Genomic DNA, 21,660 nt, shown 5'->3' with positions numbered 1-21,660 from the left:
CGCGCCGCTGCCCCCCGCGCGCCCGCCGTTGCTGCCGCCGCCCGCCCGAGCCGCCGCTGTGCCCGCGCCGTCCCCGCCCGCCCGCCCGCCGGGCGCCGCGCTCCGCCCCTCCCCGGGGACCCGCGCCCCCGGCCAAGGTCACCACCGCCCTGCGCCCCAGCGCCCACGCGCGCAGCCCAGCCCAGACCCCCACCCAGCGCCCCCAGCACCGGACCCCCACCCTGCGACCCCAGCCCTGGACCCCAGCCCGGGGCTCCCCGCCAAGCCCCGAGAGCGTGCAGCCCTATCCGGACTCCCTCCCGCTCACACCCGGGAAATCACTAGGATGCCGGGGTGCAGAGGAGGTGGGGTCTGCTTCTTCTGGATCCCTGAGTGGGAGCTGGCGTGCTCAGGGTCACCCCGAAAGCCAGGTCCTGGGCATGAAGGGGAGAGAGTGGAAGTCACCCCTGAGACAAAAGGAAAGGGCCACTGACAGAACTGTAGACCAGGGGGACAGACACCCTGGGGTTGGTGGGGGTCCTGGTCCAGCTCAGGGACCGGCTCCAGAACAGGTACTTTGGTGGAATAAATAAAATAATCAAATAATAAATACTATATAATTTTATTAACCAATGTCACCCAATAAATTCAACAAAAATTTAAAAGAAAAGCAATACAGAGATGTGTGAGAAGGTAGAGGGAGCCCCAGAGGGCTTGGGGCAATGGGGCTGTGCTGGAAACCGCTCCCCCATCCCAGGGGTTTGTTGGAGGGGGGACAGAAAGGAAGTGAAGACGGCCTCCCCCTGGGACGGTACCTAAGGGCGACCAGCCAGGGTGGGACAATGGCAGGCGGGCCCTTGATGGATCTGGTGGAGCCATGTGAAGGTGGAAGGTGAGCAAAGGGGGTTAAGGGGGATGGGTTTTTTTGTTTGTTTGTTTGTTTGTTTTGTTTTCTAGTATAAAAATATTTATCTTCCTCAAAGAGGTAACTGAGAATAAACGCGCATCTTTCGGAAGTGTCTGTGCCTTTGACATGATTGTGTGGCTGTTTAAGCTCACAAGATGCCATCACCCCTGCCTTCCTGAAGACCCACTAGGATGAGCAGAGGCTCATCTCAGAGGAGACTGGACCTTGGAGTGCAGCGGCTGGGCCAGAGGTGGGTGTGAGACAGCCCCAGGCACCAGGCCTGTTAAAGGAAGGTGGCCCTTGATGGGGAGGCTGACACTAGGGTCCCACAAGGAGGGGCTTTCTGGGGTCAGATCAGTTGGAAGATGAAAGAGGCTCTTTGGTAGGTGGTGAGCTCCCCGTCATGTGTGTGAGCAGATGGTCAGCTGGAGCCAAAGAGTCCCTCTGGTTCTTGGGTCCTTGATTCTTGCTGACCCACTGTTTTTGTGGCTCTGGCTCAGGCAGACACTTCTGAGCTTGAAGGGCCCTATTTCTCCAGACTCACCCCCCCCACCCCCCCAGCATCCCCAGGCCTCTCCCACCTGGACAGTCTCACCAGCTTCCTTCCTGGCTTCCCAGGATCGCCCACCAGACTCTTCCATTCTGGCGTTCAACTCCCAGCCTTCAACATGAGCCTCCCCTCCTCTAACACTGGTCCTATCTCCCTGTGCTTCCCTGTCAAGATCCAGGAATAAAGTCCTCATAGTTTCCCATCCTCTCCCAACCCTGCACGCCTCCCTTCTGTCCTGTCCTCCACCCCGCAGGGTGCCTCAGAGGGTGGGACGGCCCCACCCTTCATCTCGGGATGCTGTCAGCCAGATATGGAGGCAGCCCTGTGGGCAGACAGATGCTGACTTCTGGTCTGAATCACCATGTCCCAGCTAAGTGCCCCTCGGAGCCTTAGCTTTCCCGTCTGTGAATGAGGATCACTGCTGCCCGGCCTCTCAGGGCTGCTGGGAGCAGTTGGGATGATCTACAGGGGCCTGCGGGGCACACGGGCTGAAACAACAGCCCAGCTCCCTACCACTCCAATGGCCTGCCTGCCTTCATCTCCTGAGTGACCTGCTGGTGCTGGGCCGGGCCTCTGGCCTCTGGCCGATTTCTAGCTCCTGCAGGCGTCATCCCAGGCTGGGACAGGCTGACTCATACACAGGATCGTGGGCACAGCGGCAGTGCCACTCTGCAGTTGCTATTTATAGTTCTCAGGCCAGGCTTTCAGCCTCCAGAGCCAGGGAGGACAGCCTGAGAGTCCCCTCCTCATTCTCCCTAGGGCACAGAGGCCAATCTCCACCCAGCACCCAAAACTAGGATGGTAGTACCCCCTCCCCTGTGGCCAGCCAGGACAGCTCAACTCCCAGCCTTCGACAGAGGCCATGAGCATAGAGATGTGTATGGGGGAATCACCAGCTGTGCCTCCTCTGGCACATGAGGTGCAGAGAAGGCCATCGGCTCACCGGAGGTGGCCCAGCTGGAAGAGGCTGGACTGTGCCTGAAACTCCATTGGGCTCTGAAGCCACAACCCAGCCTTCTGGCTTTCTGGGGTCCTGGCTCAGGGTCTGGCACCTGGCCTTCCATTGTCCATGTCCTGCAGAAGTCCTCTCAACTGCAAGGGACAGACGTTCACCTACACAGTCCCAGTTCGCTTGCCCTTGCAATCCGTGGGTCTTCTCCCTGCCTCAATGCTCCAGGCAGGGGCCACGCTACCTCACTTACCCCTTGACTCCCACCCCTCCCCTCTGCTCCAGCCCAGCATAGCTGCCTGGTGGGAGAGGGGCAGCTGGGTCGAATTCTCTGCTCTCTCCGCTCTCACACTCCAGGACTAATGCAATCATGCAGGCAAAGCAGAAGCTGAGCTTCACAATGGCCTCTCACAGATGCAGTTTGGCCCACCAAGGTTTTCACTTGTTTTTAAGTTTGGTGTCAACATTTTATTTTTATTTTTTTAATATATTTTTATTGATTTCAGAGAGGAAGGGAGAAGGAAAGAGAGATAGAAACATCAGTGATGCGAGAGAATCATTGATCGGCTGCCTCCTGCACACCCCCTACTGGGGATCGAGCCCGCAACCCAGGCATGTGCCCTCGGCCGGAATCAAACCTGGGACCCTTCAGTCCGCAGGCTGACACTCTATCCACTGAGCCAAGCTGGCCAGGGTGGTGTCAACATTTTAAAATAAGGAGGTTGCCAAAAACCAGTTTGGAAAAATGAATGGGCTGGCATCCATGAGCCTGAATTCTGCTGGTCAGCATTTGCAGGAGCTGGACCCCAACCCAGGGTGGAAGATGCCACCTGCCTGGCCCCTGGAGGCAGCCTGGGTTCAGGCCACGAACTGTGATCACTACCTCCAAGGAGTGGGGTTACTGAAGACTTCGCCACCAGCAGGATGAATCCCTTTAAAGCTTGAGTCTTTACAAAGAGCCAGGGCTACTTTAGTCAATCAGAAAAAAAGGACTGTACCCTGAAGGAAGACCTCAGGGCCTTTGCACATGCCACTCCCCTGCTGGAAAAGTTTCCCCCATCTTGTGACTCACACATCGCCCTCACAGATTTCCTCCCTGACCAGGTTGCTAAAATTGACGCTGCTAAAACTGTCCCGCCTCCCTTCACCTTGCTTTTTGGTCTTTGCGGCTCTTATTGCTCCCCGATATTGATCACATGTTGATGTAGCATGCCTGCCTCCCTAGAATGTGAGCTGTCTTCCCTGGATCTCACCCAGGGCAATCCTGTCCCTGGGGGACACTGGGCCATCTGGGGGCATCTGTAATTATCATACTGGGAGTGCTCCTGGCACCACGAGGGTGGGGTCCAGGGATGCTGCTCAATACCCATGTTCAGACAGCCTTCCACAGAGAATGACTTGGCACTCCAGTGTTGAGGGGAAGGCCCTGCTCAGCAGCCAGCTTATTGGGCCCAAGGGGCTCAGCCGGTCACTCAAGGGAGAGGACCTGTCAACCGTGGTGGCCGTGTACTTTTCTCAAAATGCAGCGCCTCAGCAGTGTCTCCCGTGCACCCCAAAATCAAGGGCTCTGAGCTGCCCACCTGCCACACCCGGTTCTCTCCTGCCAGGCTAGGCATGCAGCAATCACTTCAGCCCTCAGCCGGAGCACCAAGCCCTGCCAGGTCAGCTGTTCTCGCCCAGGCAGTTGTGGAGGCCTGGAGGGTGGGAGGGACAGGGGTATCCCTGCTCCAATCTAATTTGGCCAAAGCACCCCGACAGCCCAGAGAAGAGTTCTAGGGTCTTCACAGAACCACTCACACACCCTCCAGCAGCTCCCCGCTGCCCTTGGGAACCCCAGCCACTTCTCCACCCGCAGGTGGTTCTGGGAAGGTCAGACTGGCTGGTCACTGGCTCTGTCTTGAAGTTGGCAGACAGCTCAGAGAGGGCACAGGCTGGGCGGGTGGGGTGCATGCCCCTCTCTTCTCAGGGCCAAGGGTCCCTATTTCTGGCCGGAGCCAATGAAGGTATTGTGTGCTGGGAAACACCATCCCGTTTGTTGCCTGCTTCTGCGGCCCTAAGGATGCAGACAGGCCCGCGAGCTGGTGCTCTCCCTTCCACGCCCCATGATAATAACTCCTCCACAAGGAACACAAACAGCAGACAACAGAAGCCCCGACACGCTGTGATTATGGTTGATTTAATCCATGAGGTCTAGATGCTGCCTTCTAATTTTCTTCTCTTTTGTCTCCAGATCAAGCAGGGGAACCCAGTCGGCTCCATCCAGCTGTCGCCTGTGCTGTGAGCCCCTCTGCGGGGCAGACCGTGGAGGGCCTTGGCTGGTTCACTCTCTGGGGCGGGCTGTGCTGGGCACTGCAGGGTGTGGAGCAGCATTCCTGCCCCCCTGCTCAATGCCAGCAGCGCCTTTTGTGATGACCAGTGTGCCCAGACATGGCCCAGAGTCCCTGGGGCAGAATCACCTGGTTTGAAAACCAGAGTTCACCAAGATCGCTGAGGAGGAATCTGCGAAGGGCCATGTGATGTCTCAAGTTGCAGAGGTGAAGCCTTTTGTGGCCAATGTCCAGTTTTGCGGTGAGTGCTGGTCCAGGGCCTCAGGTGATAACCGACCTGCAGTCTTATTCAAGCCAAAGCGCCTGTCACCACATGGCAGTGCTCCCTTGTCAGAGCTGGTGGGGGAGGAGCTGCTGAGCTGGCCTCAGAAGACCCTGGAAGGATTTGGCCGCCATTGGCAGGCAGACCTCGGGAATGAGTGGTTTCTTTAGCCTCTGCCAGATGGGCCGACCACTCATCCTACCCCACTGTGGAGATGTTCTGATCCTTGGCCAGGGGGGAAGGCTGACCCAAACTGGCCGAGACACCATCCCCCTGCAGCTGGTTGGCCCCTGGCAGCTCCTGGCATTGGATCCCAGGGCTGACCCTGCTCCTTTGCCCACTGCAGGCAGGAGGGGGAGCCTTCGGAGCTAGTGTGGCAGGCCCTGTCCTTTCCTACAATCCCGCTCCCCAAACCTCTCAGGGCCTCAGTGTCACCACGGGGCCTAGAAGCACATTTGCTTGGACTGGTGGGACCCTAGGGAGAGGGGCATCTGGGAGTGGCCACGACCCAGCAGCATAGGCACAGGCAAGCTGGGGGACAAGGATGACAGGACCCGGCACAGTGATGTCGAGCTGAAGGATGGGCAATGAGGACACTTGGGACTTTCCCTCCTTGTTGGTGTGGCAATGCCCTTCCTGGGCCTGCTCGTCTGGAAGCCGGCTCAGAATAAAGAGAAACATGGTCTTGGAGGCTCCCCTTGGGGACATGGGAGCTGCTTCGAGGACAGGCTGTTTGGTGTCTCCAGGGCCACCCCAGAAAGCTGATGGCTGGCAGGAGGGCAGGGACCCTGCTGTGTGCACTTTTGGTGATGGGGTAAGGGACATGGAGCTGTGGGCCCCTGCCCTCATGTAGGGTTCCCCCTGGATTCATGGGGACGGGGCCCCTGAGCATCCCTACTAGGGAGCATCCTCCCACCACTCCTCCAAGTCAGGCCCTGATGCCTCTATCCTGTCCCCTGCCCGGTCCCATCCCCGCAGCTGAAGGCAGACTCCAGAATCTGGGGGCTCCATGGTGACCCACCCAACTGGAACCTTCCAGTTCCTGGGTGAAGTGGGGCAGGTGAAGGCCACAGCATCAGGTTTAGGATGATGTTCCCACACCCACAGGGCCATTTTCCTGGCTTGAGGTCAGGACCAGGCCATGTGGGGTTAGGAGACGGGCCCCTGGTAAGTTTCAGATAGAAGTTCCTAGAAATGGGCCCAATACGCTGACAGCACCAGGGTAGAAGCCAATATAGTAAGTGGGGTGAAGGGGAGGGAGAAGGGTCTGGAACACATGTTCCTGCTCTCCCAGGCTCTCATAACAACAGAGGCGGCAGCCAGGGCTGTTGTGAAGGTCGTGCCTTCTTGCACCTTGTGCCTACTGGGCTGAGCAGGTAGCAGCAGGCCAGCCCCTGGGGCGTCCATCTTTGCATAAGCAACAGTATGCTCCTGGAGTTTCCAACCTGGCGAGTGTGATGACCAGGGCCTCACTGAGTCCAGGACAACGGGAAGAGGGCCCTGTCCTTGTCGGGGAACTTAAATGGCCCTCCTGCAGTTCTTCCTAGCAGTGGTGGGCACAGGAAGGAAATACGAGATTTCGGAAATGCGCACACCTTGGCCCTGGGCCTCCCAGCTGAGTCAGGAAGCGGGAAGGTGTAACCAGCAGCCCCTAACAGCCTGGGACAGAGCTGAGAGAAGCTGAGGCTGGGCAGGAGACCTGGCCCAGGTCACCAGGCCCAAGCATCCTCCCACACCTCCAGGCCAGGCCAAGCAAACCCCCCAGGAAAGGCTCACCCCATCCCCACTCCCCAGGCGTGCCCCAGGTTGCCGGGACAACAAGGAGGCTAATGAGAAGTTGCCATAGCACCGGGTTTGTACCAGCCAGGCACTCGGCAGTTAGTCTCTGCTCTCTTGCACCCCCTGGGACCGGCTTCCTCTGTTTGTGTCTGGTGAGGGGAACCGTGTCTTTGGCCCCTGCCCCACAACCTGCAGAGTCCATCTTGCTCCAGAGACCCTGGGCACACCTGGGACTGTGAACCAACAGCCAAGCTGCCTCCTGGCCCTGCTCGCACATCTCTCAGCCCATGGGTCTGTTCCTTCAGGGAACCCACACACTCACCCTGGCCCGGCAGCCCCAACTCCCTGGAGGGCAACCTTCCCACGGGGAGAGGAGGGGGCCCGCACCAGAAGGCAGTGGAGACAGTAGTCCTGAGGCACCCAGGACCCTGCCTGTCCCTGTGGTGGCAAAGCCTTGGGTGGGAGGAGGCACAGAGCTGCCCCATCTAACCACAGAATGGACACTCCATGCTGGTAGCCTCCTCTGTTAGCAACAGAGCCAGTTGGGGCAGAGGACAGAGGCTTTGGCGCCTCCGACAGCTCCTGTCCTGGCCACAGTTTGAGTGTGTGGGGTGGGAAGGATCCTGGCCTGACCATGTGGATGCCCTGCCCTGCCTCCCGTGTGAGTTGCCAGATCCCACGCCCAGGTTGACATGGCCACACAGCTTTGGTAAATACCTTTAAGAGAAGTATTTTACAATAGGGTTGCCCTGAGGCTTGGGGTGTACAATCTAGGGTGCAGCTTGGTCTTGGGTAGCCTCTCTGTGAGCAGGCAGTGGTTGGGGGGCCTGAGCTCCCCAATGGGGGGAGAGGGAGCTGGGAATGTAGCCTGTTTCCACCCGGGGGCTCCCGGAGAGCCCCAGCAGGATGGGGTGACCAAGATGGAGAATGACAGCAGTGGGACGTTCACCACTTGAGAAAGACCATGCCGGCCAGCACGGTGTAGCCCAGCACCAGGAAGAGGACTTTGAGCAGGCGGTCATTCTTCTCCTCCAGTTCCTTCCCCAGGATCTCAAAGAAGGTGACAAAGAGAAAGGTGCCACCCACCAGACCCTGCAGTAGCACCGAGGCCACACTGCTGGGCACGCCCTGGGCACTCTCGATGCCCAGGCCAACACTGATGCCCAGGGGGATCATGGCACTCACGGTGATGGCCAGCTTGGCCGCTTCCCTCAGGGGCATGGAGCTCCGGGCCATGTTGATGCCTAGGGCCACAGCTACCAGTGTCTCGTGGATGGCCACACCCACGAACAGGCTTACTACCTTCTCCCCCTCTTCCAGTAGGCCCAGGGCCAGGCCCTCAAAGATGGAATGAGCCGACAGAGCGAAGACCAGGCTGAGGAGGCGCAGGGGGCTGGAGTGTGACAGCTCTTGGACATTCAGCCCGTGGCTGTGGGTGTGAGGCTCCATGTAGATTGCGTGGCCCCGCGCAGCCCCCATGAAAGGACTCTCGTACTCTGAGTCGCTGCCAGCATCTGAGCCAGCATTGAAGGTCTCCAGGTCGATGAAGGACGGCTTCTCCTTGCGGAAGGTCAGGATGAGCTGCTCCAGGAAGACGGTCATGAAGAAGCCTAACATCACAATGGTCTCTGCCAGTGGGTAGTCAGTGGTGATGTGCCCAAGACTCAGAACTTTCTGGAGCTGGAGTGGAGGACGTGAGAGAGGGAAGGAGGGAGAGAGAGGGGAGAGAGGTTCAGAGGCAGGGACCCAACGCAACAGGGTTCATCTGACATCACTGTTCAATTAGTAAAGCACAGACATACCCAATTCATATGAGAAGTTAAGTAAAGGGGGAGGGAGTGGTGGGCTCATCCTTGATGGATTAAACAAAAACCCTATTATTAACGGAGTCATGAGGCCTCACCGGAGTGAGCCGAATTGTGGCCCCCAAAGACACATCTACCCAGAACCTCAGGATGTGGCCTTATTTGGAAGATGGGTCTTTGTAGATATATGTAAAGTACTAAGGGCTGAATTGTGTCCTCCCCCCAAATAAAAATTCATATATTCAAATCTCTAAGCCCCTAGTACCTCAAAACTAACCATATTAGGAGAGAGTCTCTTGAAAGAAGTGATTCAGTTAAAATGAGGCTGTTGGGTGGGCCCTCCTCCAATAGAACTGGCGTCCTTCCAAGAAGAGGAAGAGACACCAGGACCACAGAGAGGCAGGAAAGGGAGGGCTGAGAAGGACCCAGCCCTGCCGACACCTTGATCTAGGACTTCCGGCCTCCACTACTGTGATATAAACCAGCCTTTCTGGCCCCAATACCTGCATGGGGTTTGCTTCCATATAATCCAGGTGGGACTCTGTTTCCAGGGTCTTCCCATTACTCCAACCTCCTGGGTAAAGGCCCGCCAGCACATTCAGACACCCAGCAGATCCCTTGAGTCAGCACCGTTCAATAGAATGTTCTAGATATGCTTTCTATCTGTGCTAATATGGGAGCCACTAGCTATGTGTGAGGACTTGAAACATGGCTGGCACAGCTGAGGACTGACATATTGAATTGTACTTCACTGTAATTCACTGAAACTTGACTAGCCAGGCATGCCAAGCAGGGGCCACACGGGACAATGCAGTTTTGGACACTGTCCAGCCAAGTGGGCTGTGGGCTGCTCGAAGCATGGGTTAATTTTCCCTGCATTTGTAAGATGCTTGCACACATGAGCTCTTTCCAGCCTTGGGCTGTGCCATCGGTTCTGTCCAAAATGTTCCTCCTTCAGCTTTACTCACAGCTAATGGATGCGCATGCTTTGGGTCTTGGCTTACATATAATTTCCAAGTACTCTACCTAAACCAGGTACCCCAATCTCTGCTTACTGCCCCAATCTCTTCTTTCCCTCACAACCTTCATTACAACCTGTGATTGTACATGCACCTTCACATACACACAGACTTCTCAGCTGGGCCGATCCTGCTCTCGAGGGAGAAGCACAATGTCTGGAGACATTCTGGTCATAACTTGTTGGGGGAGGTGTTGACATGGGGGCAGGGTCATTCTCTGTGGGGGTCATCATGGGCACTGTGGGGTGTTAAGCAGCATCCCTGATGCCCATTCACTTGCAGCCAGGGGTACCTCCAGTCATGACACCCATAGATGTGCCTAGACATGGCCCCATATTCCTTGTGAGCAGAGTCACCCCTGGATGGGAACCACTGCTGCAGCAGAAGGCTATATTTCTGTAGAGAAGCCATTTCATTCATTTGCTAAATGTCTCATGGAAGCCTGCATGTGCCTCACTGGGGGAAACACCAGCTCATGACAAACACAAACTACGCCCAGAGGGATAAACATGGATTGGAAAAGACAAGACAGACACACAAAAGCCACAGCTTGTGGCACTGTCCTTCCTGTGGCACAACTGGGTGAGGGCTGGGAGTCATGGCTGGGTGAGGCGCGGGAAGCCTGTGGGCAGGGATGCTGCACAGGAGTGGTGTCGGGAGGACCCTGGAAGGGCCAGGTGCACTGAAGGGGGATAGAGAAGAGTAAGGCCATTGCTGCAGGCCAGACGTGAAGTAGGAGGATGAAAGGGGAGTGACACAGTGGGAACACAAGAAATGGGGGCAATTCTGAAAGTGGTACTGAGGGTGCAGAAGCCGTCAGACGAGGCTCTGATTTAACCTCATCTATGCCAACTGTATGAATATCCTGTGCTGAGTAATGAAGGAACATAAGTTTAGCAGTATAAAGTAACACAAAAGCATCATCTCACAGATCTGAAGGTCAGAAATCCAGGCACAGGTTACAACTTGAGGATGAAGCAAGAAACCATGTTGGGGAGGCCATGGGACAAGGGACTGAGGGCAGCTCTCAGCCAGACATCAGGAAGGAACTAGGCCCTGAGTCTGATAACCCACCCTCCAACTACATTAGCTTAGAAGTTGACCCATCCTTAGTTGAACCCTAAGATGAGACCACAAGCCAGTAGACACCTCGATTGTTGTCTCCTGAGAACCTGGAGCAGATGCCCCAGCTAAGCAGTGTCCCACCCTTGACCCACAGAAACTGTGAAATAATAAATGTGTATTGTTTTAAGATGTTACATCCGTTATCATTTGTTCCGCAGCAGTAGCTGACTAATACAGGAGTTGAAGAGAGGCCACAACTGCCAGCTCCGGGACAAAGTGTATGCTCCCAGGGATAGAAGGTCTGGTGAAGTAACAACTAATGAGCCCACCGGTTGGGAGCCCCAGGTCTAGTTTAAACCCCTTGTTTGCCAGGGAAGGCTCAGAGAAGAAAAGCAACCCATGCATGGTCACACAGCAAATTCATTTTCTACTTCCCATCACCCTTGGGTGTAAAGGCCCCCACCAAATTCAGGGTCCGGGCTGAAAAAAGCAGCAGAGATCCTTGGCATTTTATGGCTGAGACCATCCAGGGAGCTCTTACCTTTTCCCTCACAGCAGGCAGCAAAGCATTGAAGCAGGTGGCCAGAAAGACCCCGCCTCCAAAGGTGTTGCAGAGCGAGAGGATCTTTTTCGAGCGGTGGGCCTTCTCAAAGTCTGTCTCGATGATCTTCACAGGCAGCAGGGAGCCCAGCAGCATAAAGAAGAACACGCCCACCATGCAAAGAATTTTGACCACTAACAGCTTCACCATGGTGACAGCCTGGGCTGCTATGGTTACCGCAGGGCCGAACCATGTGTGGCTGCACACTCCCGTCCTCGATGTGCTACCAGGGGCTCATGCCTCAGTTCAGTCACTGTAAACACCAGGGACAATCACATCAGCTATTGGACTACCTGACCAGATCTAGGGACCACGCCCATCTGCCTTCCTCCCCCTCACACTTCACCCCACTCCGGGCCTGCCACATATCCCTGCCTCCTGCATAAACTTATCCATGGCTGCGATGTCCAGCACAGCAACCGCTGGCCACATGTGTCTGTTTACGTTAAAATTAAAGGAAATGGCCGAAGCCGGTTTGGCTCAGTGGATAGAGTGTCGGCCTGCGGACTGAAGGGTCCCAGGTTCGATTCCGGTCAAGGGCATGTACCTTGGTTGCGGGCACATCCCCAGTGGGAGGTGTGCAGGAGGCAGCTGATCGATGTTTCTCTCTCATCGATGTTTCTAACTCTCTATCCCTCTCCCTTCCTCTCTGTAAAAAATCAATAAAATATATATTTTTTTAAAAATTAAAGGAAATGTAAAATCCAGCCCTTCAGTTGAACTACCTGTATTTCAGGTGCTCAGTAACCATGCGAGTCTAACAGACACCACATTGAACAGCGCAGAGAATGTTTCCATTGTTGCAGAATGTTCTAGCAGATGGTGTTGTTCCATTGGTTCCCCACAGGCCTCACGGAAAATCCGAATGCCCGCCCCCCGCCCCCCAGCCCCCAGGTGAAGGCTCCAGGCCATCAGCTCCTGCTTCACTGCACTCACTCTGGCCTTTGTGGTCCCCAAAGGGGCCAAGTCCATTCTTGCCTAGGGCCTTGGCATGGGTTGTACCCTCAGGCTGGAACATTCTCTCTGTGACCGTCCAGAGACATCTGGTCTTTCTAGTCACTACTTCCAGGACCCCAGGGAAGGGCCTCCCCTGGCCGACTTCCACCCTAAATGGTACCCCCTGTACCTACCCAGAGGCCTGGTGCACAGCAGAGGTTCAGTAACCGCTGGCTGAACAAATGGATGTGCTGAAGCATGTGGACTTCTTCACATGACTCAGTGAGCCACGGTGGAGCAGTGTTCCCTCTGGACCTGAAAATGTCGCCGTTAGTCTGAGGGGCCTCGGCTGCTCCCCTGTCCTCGCCTTTTCACCCAACCTCCCAGTTCTCACTGCCCAAACCCCCACTTGGGTGAGCTCTTCAGGTCTCGGCTCAGATGCCACCAGTTGGAGGTCCCTCCCACCCCACTGCCTGACATTTTTCTGGCATTGTGTGTGCTACCGAGAACTACATCATTTAAGGCCTGGGACGTCCGCACTGGCCCTCGCCTGCGGCATCTGTGGGGACAGCGACCCGGTTTTCCCGAGCCCAAAGCCAGGTACACTGTAGGCGCCCAATACATATCTGCTGGGAGTCCCTATGACCCAGTCTGTGGATTGGGGGTGAGGGTGGCCTCGACGCTCTCAAAGCAAGGGCTGAGCGGAGTACGGGGCGGCTCATTCATTTATTTAGCACTTACTGAGCGCCTTCTGTATGCCCCGCGAGGCACCAGGCGCCCCGCGGAGCACGAGGCTCACGGGGCCCCTCCCCAGAGGGGACAACTCACGCTCTGCAGGTGGGACCACCCGCAATCACACACATCTCGCCGATAAAGGTGAAGCCTGGGCGGACGCCTTGTCCGGGCCTGGGTTAACGGGCTGGACAGTTTCCGTCAGGCCCCGGCCCCGCCCCCGGACCGCGGCCCGGCCCCAGCCCCAGCCCCGGCCCCGGCCCCGGCCCCGGCCCCGGCCTCGGCCCACACGTACCTCCGCAAGGCCAGCCCGCCAATGCCTCCCGCCGCTCAACGTAGCGCGGTCTCTAGATCCTACAGTGGCGCCCAGGAGGAGGCCCGGGTCGGCGAGGCGCAGTCCACGCCCCGCCTACGCCCCTGACTATTGGCCTTCCGAAGCACTACGGGCCTAGACATCCCATTCATTGGCTTCTATGTCTGCCATTCATCCTGAGACTCCGCCTCTCCTACCAACGCGGAAAAATAGTTTCCTCTAAAGCGGTAGGTACAGCCACCGGGCAGCTCCGGCGGGAAACTACAACCCCCAATAGAACGGTTCCGGCAGGGTTTGGCTTCCAGAGCTGTCCAGGGGCACTTGGTGCTGAATCCCGCTCAGATTGAGCCTTGGTCATCTGCGGGACACGATTTCCTACAGTAGACTGTCCCTCCCTGAGCGTCCTCGCCGCTGATGCCCTTTTTGTAGGCATAAGAAGCAGGTTTAGGGGACTCCTTCCCCCTCCCACGTGGGAGTCTGTGCTATGAGATTCTTTCCCCTTCCTCAGGTGGGAGCCTGTACTTGTTCTTCAATAAATTTCCACCTTTGCTAGGAGAAGGAGGAGGAGGAGGAGAAGGAGAAGGAGGAGGAGGAGGTGGAGGAGGTGGAGGAGGAGGAGGAGGAGGAGGAGGAGGAGGAGGAGGAGGAGGAGGAGGAGAAGGAGAAGGAAGATTTATCGGTTCAACATCTCTATGTGCCAGGACCTTTTCTGGAAGAACATCTATGAGCAAAATAAAGATCTCCCTTTTGGAGCTTACATTCTAGGAGAAGACAAGGAAAACAATGGATAAACAAAATAAATGGAATTATATCAGAAGGTGAAAAGTGCTCTAGAATAATAGAGCCCAGTAAGGGTGGTGGATTTCTATTTAAAATAAAATGCCATAAATAGATATTTGAGCAAAAACTTGAACATGGAGAAGTCAGTCAAGTGGATAATGGCGTTCCACATAAACATACACATACAGGCACGAGTGTACGAGAATGCCAGTGTAGCCAAAACACGGCGAGGCGGGGAAGTGTATTTGGAGATAAAAAGGAGGCCTTGGGGAACCACTGTAGAGTTTTGATCAGAGATGTGACAGATCTGACATTTTTGTAGTTGTTAATCCTCACCCCAGGATATTTTTTCATTGATTTTTAGGGAGAGTGGGAGAGAGAGGGAAAGACAGAGAGAGAAACATCAATGTGAGAGAAACACATCGATCGGTTGCTTCCTGCACAAGCCCTGACCAAGGCCCGGACTGGGGAGGAGCTTGCAACCAAGGTATGTGCCCTTGACCGGAATCTAACCTGGGACCCTTTGGTCCACAGGCCAACACTCTATCCACTGAGCCAAACTGGCTAGGGCTGACATATTTATTTTTAAATAAATGTTGTTGTTGTTGTTGTTTTTTAAATATATTTTATTGATTTTTTACAGAGAGGAAGAGAGAGAGATAGAGAGTTAGAAACATCGATGAGAGAGAAACATCGATCAGCTGCCTCCTGCACATCCCCCACTGAGGAAGTGCCCACAACCCAGGTACATGCCCTTGACCGGAATCGAACCCGGGACCTTTCAGTCTGCAGGCCGACGCTCTATCCACTGAGCCAAACCGGTTTCGGCTAAATAAATGTTTTATTGATTTTTTTTAGAGAGAGAGAATCAGAGAGAGGGGAAAGAAATAAGCAGCTGCCTCCTGCATGCCCATTACTGGGGATTGAGCCTGAAACCCAGGCATGTGCCCTTTCAGGAATCAAACCAGTAACCTCTCTGTGCATGGGACAAGACTCAGCCAAGTGAGTCACACCAGCCAGGACAGAACAAATACATTTTTTAAAATATATTTTTATTGATTTCAGAGAGGAAGAGAAAGGGAGAGAGAGAGAAAAAAAAACATCAATGATGAGAGAGAATCATTGAATGGCTGCTCCTGCACACCCCCTACTGGGGATTGAGCCTGCACCCCAGATATTAAGGCTCCTTGTCCTCCCCCAGTCCCTAGCACCCAATATCTACTTTCTGTCTCTATGGGTCTGACTCCTCCTCATACAGTATTTGACCTTCTGCATCTGATGAATTTCTTTGAGCATAATTTCCTCAAGTTTCATCCATGCTGTAGCATTCTCCACCTTATTCTTAGTATCTCTCCCCATGGCTGGCTCAGGGTAAGCTGACAATAAGATTTTAGTTAACCAATGAACGCAATTATCTTTTTCATAAGTCTGGTAACTTTTATAGGGAAGTAAGGCAAGCTTTTTTTTTTTCAATGTTCCATTCTTTCCATCTAAAAAATATCAATAGTCAATTCACAGTCTTCCTCTGACTTGACCTATTGGCAGCATTGACACAATAACCACACGATTCTGTTAAAATATGTTGAATCTGCCTGGCCGGCATGGCTCAGTGGTTGAGCATCGACCTATGAACCAAGAGGTCACATCCCCAGGCTGAGGGTTGGATCCCAGTAAGGGGCATGTAGGAGGCAGCCAATCAATGATTCTCTCTCATCATTGATACTTCTCTCTCTCTCTCTCCCCCTCTCCCTTCCTCTCTGAAATCAATAAAATATATATTTTAAAAATAATAATATTTTTAAAACTATAAAAATAAAACAAACAGGTGAAAGTCATCATCTAATTTATGTTTTAAGGTTATTGTGACTTCTGTGTAAAGAAAGACTGAATTGTAGGGGAGCCAGAGTAGAAGCAAGGAGATCCATTAAAAATCACATGGGCAAGAATGGAAGCTAGTTTAGATGAAGACATTGTCAAGGGTGGATGAATTTGAGAAATACTTGGAGGGTGAATTGGCAGGACTTGGCACTGGTTTGCCTGGTGGGTTGCAGGGGGAGGTGTCAGGGGTGACTGCTGGTGTTGTTCACTAAAATAGGAATGGCTGGAAGAGAGAGGTACGGAGATTGGAGGTGTCAAAAGACAGTTCAGTTTTGCAGAAGTAAAGTATGAGATGGCTGTGAGTTTTTAATATTGAATGCCACTTTCTGCCTGCTTTATGATTAGCATGCAATAGGTGGTAGCCATTTTTATTATTAGACACAAAGTGCCTTGACTTTTTTTCTGGTTTCCATAATTCACAACAACAAAAATAATCACTTGTAATAATAGCGCACTAAGTAAATGCCCACAGGATGAATCCTTCCTATAGAAGAATTCAGGAGGTGCAGTATTTATTTATGATTAGCTAGAGAATCAGGCTGCTCAGAGAAGGAGCTGCATAAGTGTTGGATTTTTATTCATTCAAGACATATATTTGAAAGAGTCCTAGGCTCCAAGACTTGTATATGGGCAGGTATGATAGAAAAACTACCAACAAATTTGACTGTGTGAGTATGTAAAATTTTTTCCATAGTGAAGGACACAATGAACAGGCTTAAGAGACAAGTGACAGCCCTGGCCAGGTAGCTCAGTTGGTTAGAGCATGGGAGTAATTTATATTTTTGTCAAATATATGTTACAAATGTCTTCACCCACTCAATGGCTCACTTAAATATATATGATTTCATTGCTTTGTTTTTTTTTTTAGAGAGAGAGAGAGAGAGAGAGGAAGGGAGAAGGAGAGATAGAGACATCAATAAGAGAAACACCATTGATTGGCTGTCTCCTGCACGCCCCCTACTGGGGATCGAGCCTGCAACCCAGGCATATATCCTGACAGGGAATCGAACCAGTGACCTCTTGGTGCATGGGATGATGTTCAATCCACTTTTTAAAAATTGAATTTATTGGGGTGACATTGCTTAATAAAATTATAGTTTCAGGTACACAATTCTACATCATTTGTATATTGTATGTGTTTACCACCCCAAGTCAAGTCTCTTTCCATCACCATTTAGCGCCCCTTTACCCTATTCTACCTCCCCCAAGCTGCCTTTCCCTCACTTTTTAGTGCAATTCAATTTGTTGATTTCAGAGAGGAAGGGAGAGGGAGAGATAGAAACATCAATGAGAGAGAATCATTGATCGCTGTCTCCTGCATGCCCCCCACTGGGGATTGAGCCCATAACCTGGGCACGTGCCCTTGACCAGAATCAAACCCAGGACCCTTGAGCCTGCAGGCTGACGCTCTATCCACTGAGCCAAACCAGCTAGGGCCAGATTGTTGAGTTTTTAAAAATGAGGTTAGAGCTTGTATTAGTCAGGGTCTCCAGAGAAACAGAACTAATAAGGGAAATAGATGATAGATTTACTTTAAGGACTTGGTTCATGTGGTCTTGGAGGCTGGCAAATCTGAAGTTTGGAGGACATACCGGAAGGCTGAAGCCCCAAGGAGGAGTTGATGTTGCAGCTCCAGTCTAGATGCAGGATTCTCTCTTCTTTGGAGACAACCTCAATCTTTTCTCTTGAAGCCTTCAACTGATTAGATGCAGCCCACCTACATAATAGAGGCTAATCTGCTCTACTCAAAGTCGACTGATTTAAATGTTAATTTCATCTAAAGCACACCTTTCTGGCAATATCTATACTGGTTTTTGACCAAATATCTGGGTAATGTAACCTAGCCTAGTAGACATATAAAATTAACCATCAGTACTTTGTGTTGTCTTTAAGAAAGTTTGTCTATCCCAAATCATACCTTATATTTTCTTCTACAATCTTCACAGTTTTATCTTTCATAGATTCCATTTATGCACATTTCAAAATCAGACAAAACTAACCTGCGGCATAGAACACTGGGGCAGGGTTGCCCTTTGGGGTGGTAATGACCAGAGGGGCCATGACAGGGGGCTGGTCAGGTTCTGTTCTTGGTCTGGGTGCTAATGACATGGGCATGTTTCCTTTGTGTAAATTCATCGAGCTGTTTGCTTATAATGTGTGCACTTTTATGTATGTTACTTTTTTTAATTTTGTTTTATTGCTTAAAGTATTACAGAGTATTACACATGTCTCCTTTTTTCCCCCCTTGACATTCCCCGGGCCACCCCTACCACCCCCCCCCCCCGTGTCTTGTGTCCATTGGTTATGCTTATATGCATGCATACAAGTCCTTCGGTTGATCTCTTACTCCCTCTCCCGCCCTTGAACCCTCTCCAGCCTTCCCGCTGTAGTTGACAGTCTGTTCGATGCTGCTCTGCCTCTGTATCTATTTTTGTTCATCAGTTTATAATGGCCTTTATTATCCATAAATGAGTGAGGTCATGTGGTATTTTTCTCTCATTGACTGGCTTATTTCATTTAGCATAATGCTCTCCAGTTCCATCCATGCTGTTGCAAATGGTAAGAATTCCTTCTTTTTTACAGCAGCATAGTATTCCATTGTGTAGATGTACCACAGTTTTCTAATCCATTCATCTACTGATGGGCACTTAGGCTGTTTCCAGATCTTTGCAATGGTAAATTGTGTTGCTATGAACATAGGGGTACATATATCCTTTTTGATTGGTGTTTCTGGTTTCTTGGGATATATTCCTAGAAGTGGGATCACTGGGTCAAATGGGAGTTCCATTTTTAATTTTTTGAGGAAACTCCATACTGTCTTCCACAGTGGCTGCACCAGTCTGCATTCCCATCAGCAGTGCACGAGGGTTCCTTTTTCTCCGCATCTTCTCCAGCACTGTCATTTGTTGATTTGTTGACGATAGCCATTCTGACAGGTGTGAGATGGTACCTCATTGTTGTTTTGATTTGCATCTCTCGGATGATTAGTGACTTTGAGCATGTTTTCATATGTCTCTTGGCTTTCTGAATGTCCTCTTTTGAAAAGTGTCTATTTAGGTCCTTTGCCCATTTTTTGATTGGATTGTTTATCTTCCTTTTGTTAAGTTGTATGAGTTCCCTATAAATGTTGGAGATTAAACTCTTATCGGTGATAACATTGGCAAATAAGTTCTCCCACGCAGTGGGCTTTCTTGTTGTTTTCCTGATGGTTTCTTTTGCTGTGCAGAAGCTTTTTATTTTGATGTAGTCCCATTTGTTTATTTTCTCTTTAGTTTCCAATGTCCTAGGAGATGTATCGGTGAAGAAATTGCTTCGGCATATGTCTGAGATTTTGTTGCCTTTGGATTCCTCTAGTATTTTTATGGTTTCTCGTGTATGTTACTTTTTGATAAAATTAAGCACAATAGTAAGAGAGAATACAGAACGGACTCCCCAAAATCTACCAGAGCTTATAAGACTTCGGAACAACTATGAGCTGAGCAGAATTTGTGGTTTACTTCCTCCAACCTCACCAGTGAAAGGATTCATATTTTTTTAAAAATATATTTTTATTGATTTCAGAGAGGAAGGGAGAGGGAGAGAGAAACATCAATGATGAAAGATAATCATGGATCGGCTGCCTCCTGCGCACCCCCTACTGGGGATGGAGCCTGCAACCCAGGCATGTGCCCTGACCGGAAATTGAACTGTGACCTTCAGGTTCATAGGTCAACACTCAACCACTGAGCTCGCGGCAGGGCAGGATTCATATTCTGAATGGTGGTCCCATCACAACACAGAGCCTGGCAGACGTCCCAGGTTGCGAGGACTTATACCTCTGAAAGGAAAACCAGCTCTAAAACCACACGTTAATCTCCAGAACGGAGCCATTTTTAGGCCCAAACCTAGGCAGTTTCATGATTAGATTCAGCATCTTTCTGGTCCTGATGCTGTGATTCAGGTAGTGGAGAGGCTGTGGAGCTGGTGCGCCACCTGCTGGCCTCACCTTCTTACCTACAAGGGTCACGTTCAGAGAGTTCCATCTTTGCTCCAACTTTGAAATCATCAGTTTGCAAGAGGAAGGATTGGGGTGGAGGAAGCCGTCAGTTTTGGGTTTTCAAGTTACCCACGTTGGGGTGAAATCTTTGCTGCAAAGATACAAGGGCACTCTACAGCCAGTGAACAAATTAATTTTGCTGATGGCAAAATGGTTTGGGACATTGGTTTGACACATTTATCTAGGGTGTGTGTGCTGGCAGTTCCAGAGGGTGGGGTTCCAGTCTTGGCAGTGCTGACACGGGCCGGGTCATCTCTGTGGGGGCCATCAATAGCCCCAACCCACTCGAAGTCAGGAGCAACCCTAGTTGTGACAACCACAGATGTCCCAGATGTGGCCTAGTCTAGTGTCTCCTGGAGAGCAAAAGTGCCCCCAGCTGAGAATCCTGCTTCTGTGAGATATACTTTGTTTCTTTCTGGTTGCTTCCTGGGACTTAATCTGGGTGGGGCTTTACAGTCTAGCCTGCAAGAATGACTTGCTAACTGTGGCGATGGGAAAGGAGAGAGCCTCTGTAACTCCATCTATGGTAGCAGTCCCTGCCTTACATCTTAGGCTCATCCTACTCCTGGAAGCCTTTTCGGACACGATTTATGCCAAATCCATTATTTAATTGCCGTTTCTTTTTTTATTCAATGCACTTCTGACAGGCATATTCAGAAATACTCTATTTCTAACTCATGTGGGATGGAGCAGTAATTATCATGACACACTTGTCAAATCACATAAGACACTGGCTTCTTGGATGAGACTGTTGACAGTTCTTTTTTTCCTGTTCCCACTCAGCTAGTGGTTCCAAACAAGAAAGTTTCTGGGTCTTTCCTGAACCGCTAGGCTTGGGGTAGGTACATTTGGAGCAGCTGGGCAAGGCCTTCCAGTGAAGGACACAGGAGGGGAGGGAAGGAATGGAGATCGTCTGGGAAGACCTAAGGCACATACATGTAGATGCTTCTGGAATGTATGGCTAATTTTCAAGTTCCCACCAGTGTTCCTCAAAGTGGGGTTCTCCAAATATGTGATTCAGAATCACCTGGGTTCCTATTTAAAATATTTTTATATGCTCTAATTGATTTCAGAGAGAGGGAGAGGGAGAGATATACATCAATGATGACAATCATTGATCAGCTCCCTCCTGCACACCCCCTACTGGATCGAGCCCACAACCAGGCATGTCCTGACCTGGAATCGAACCGTGACCTCCTAGTTCATGCGTTGATGCTCAACCACTGAGCCACACCATGCTGCCTATTTTCAATGTACAACGCATAGGGAGCTGGCTAAATAAATTCGGAATGCATAGACCCGACCAATGGTTCTAGAACATTGGTGGGCATCAGAATCATCAGGAGTGTTTGTTAACACACACATATGACTGGGACCCACTCTGAGTTTCTGATCCAGTAGGTCTGGCGGTGGAAGGCCAAGAATTTGCATTTCTACCCAGCTCCCAGCTGCTGCTATTGCTGGGCTGGGAGGTGTCACACATTGATATGCACTGTCCTAGCGGAGGGTCTCCCCTCAGCACCGTGGACATTGGGGCCAGGTCATTCTCTGTGAGGGGCTGTCTCGGCCACTGTAGGGTGTTGAGCAGCATCACTGGCCCCCCACCCATTTGATGCCAGGAGCACAGCCAGTCACTACAGTAGTGATTCTGTGACAGAATCGCCCCTGGTGACGACCCTGTAAGACAGGCACAGGCCTCATTCTTGCCCCCTCCCCATTCACTGTCCATACCAAACTGCTTC

The 21,660-nt window shown here is 51.9% G+C and overlaps 1 protein-coding gene across 1 annotated transcript; it reads right to left on the bottom strand.

The window, feature by feature from the left end:
- Positions 1–4,541: 4,541 nt before the first annotated feature.
- On the bottom strand, positions 4,542–13,329 carry SLC39A3 (solute carrier family 39 member 3). The gene is made up of 4 exons (XM_081092234.1): positions 13,207–13,329; positions 12,374–12,494; positions 11,184–11,496; positions 4,542–8,433 (listed from the first exon to the last, which is right to left on the bottom strand). Exons 3-4 carry the CDS (start codon positions 11,391–11,393, stop codon positions 7,699–7,701), a joined length of 945 nt encoding a protein of 314 aa, XP_080948360.1. The 5' UTR covers positions 11,394–11,496; positions 12,374–12,494; positions 13,207–13,329; the 3' UTR covers positions 4,542–7,698.
- Between the last annotated feature and the right edge of the window lie 8,331 nt (positions 13,330–21,660).

The sequence above is a fragment of the Myotis nattereri genome (assembly GCF_964212035.1).
Source record: "Myotis nattereri genome assembly, chromosome: 5".
Lineage (NCBI taxonomy): Eukaryota > Metazoa > Chordata > Mammalia > Chiroptera > Vespertilionidae > Myotis > Myotis nattereri.
Note: the sequence above shows the minus strand (reverse complement) of the source record. Positions and strands in the feature narration are given on the sequence as shown.

Excerpts from the sequence above, each read along its gene's own strand:
- SLC39A3 (XM_081092234.1), bottom strand. The coding sequence starts at position 11,393 with ATGGTGAAGCTGTTAGTGGTCAAAATTCTTTGCATGGTGGGCGTGTTC. Across the intron at positions 8,434-11,183 it reads TGCCTGCTGTGAGGGAAAAG|CTCCAGAAAGTTCTGAGTCT; the intron begins GTAAGAGCTCCC and ends CCTCCACTCCAG.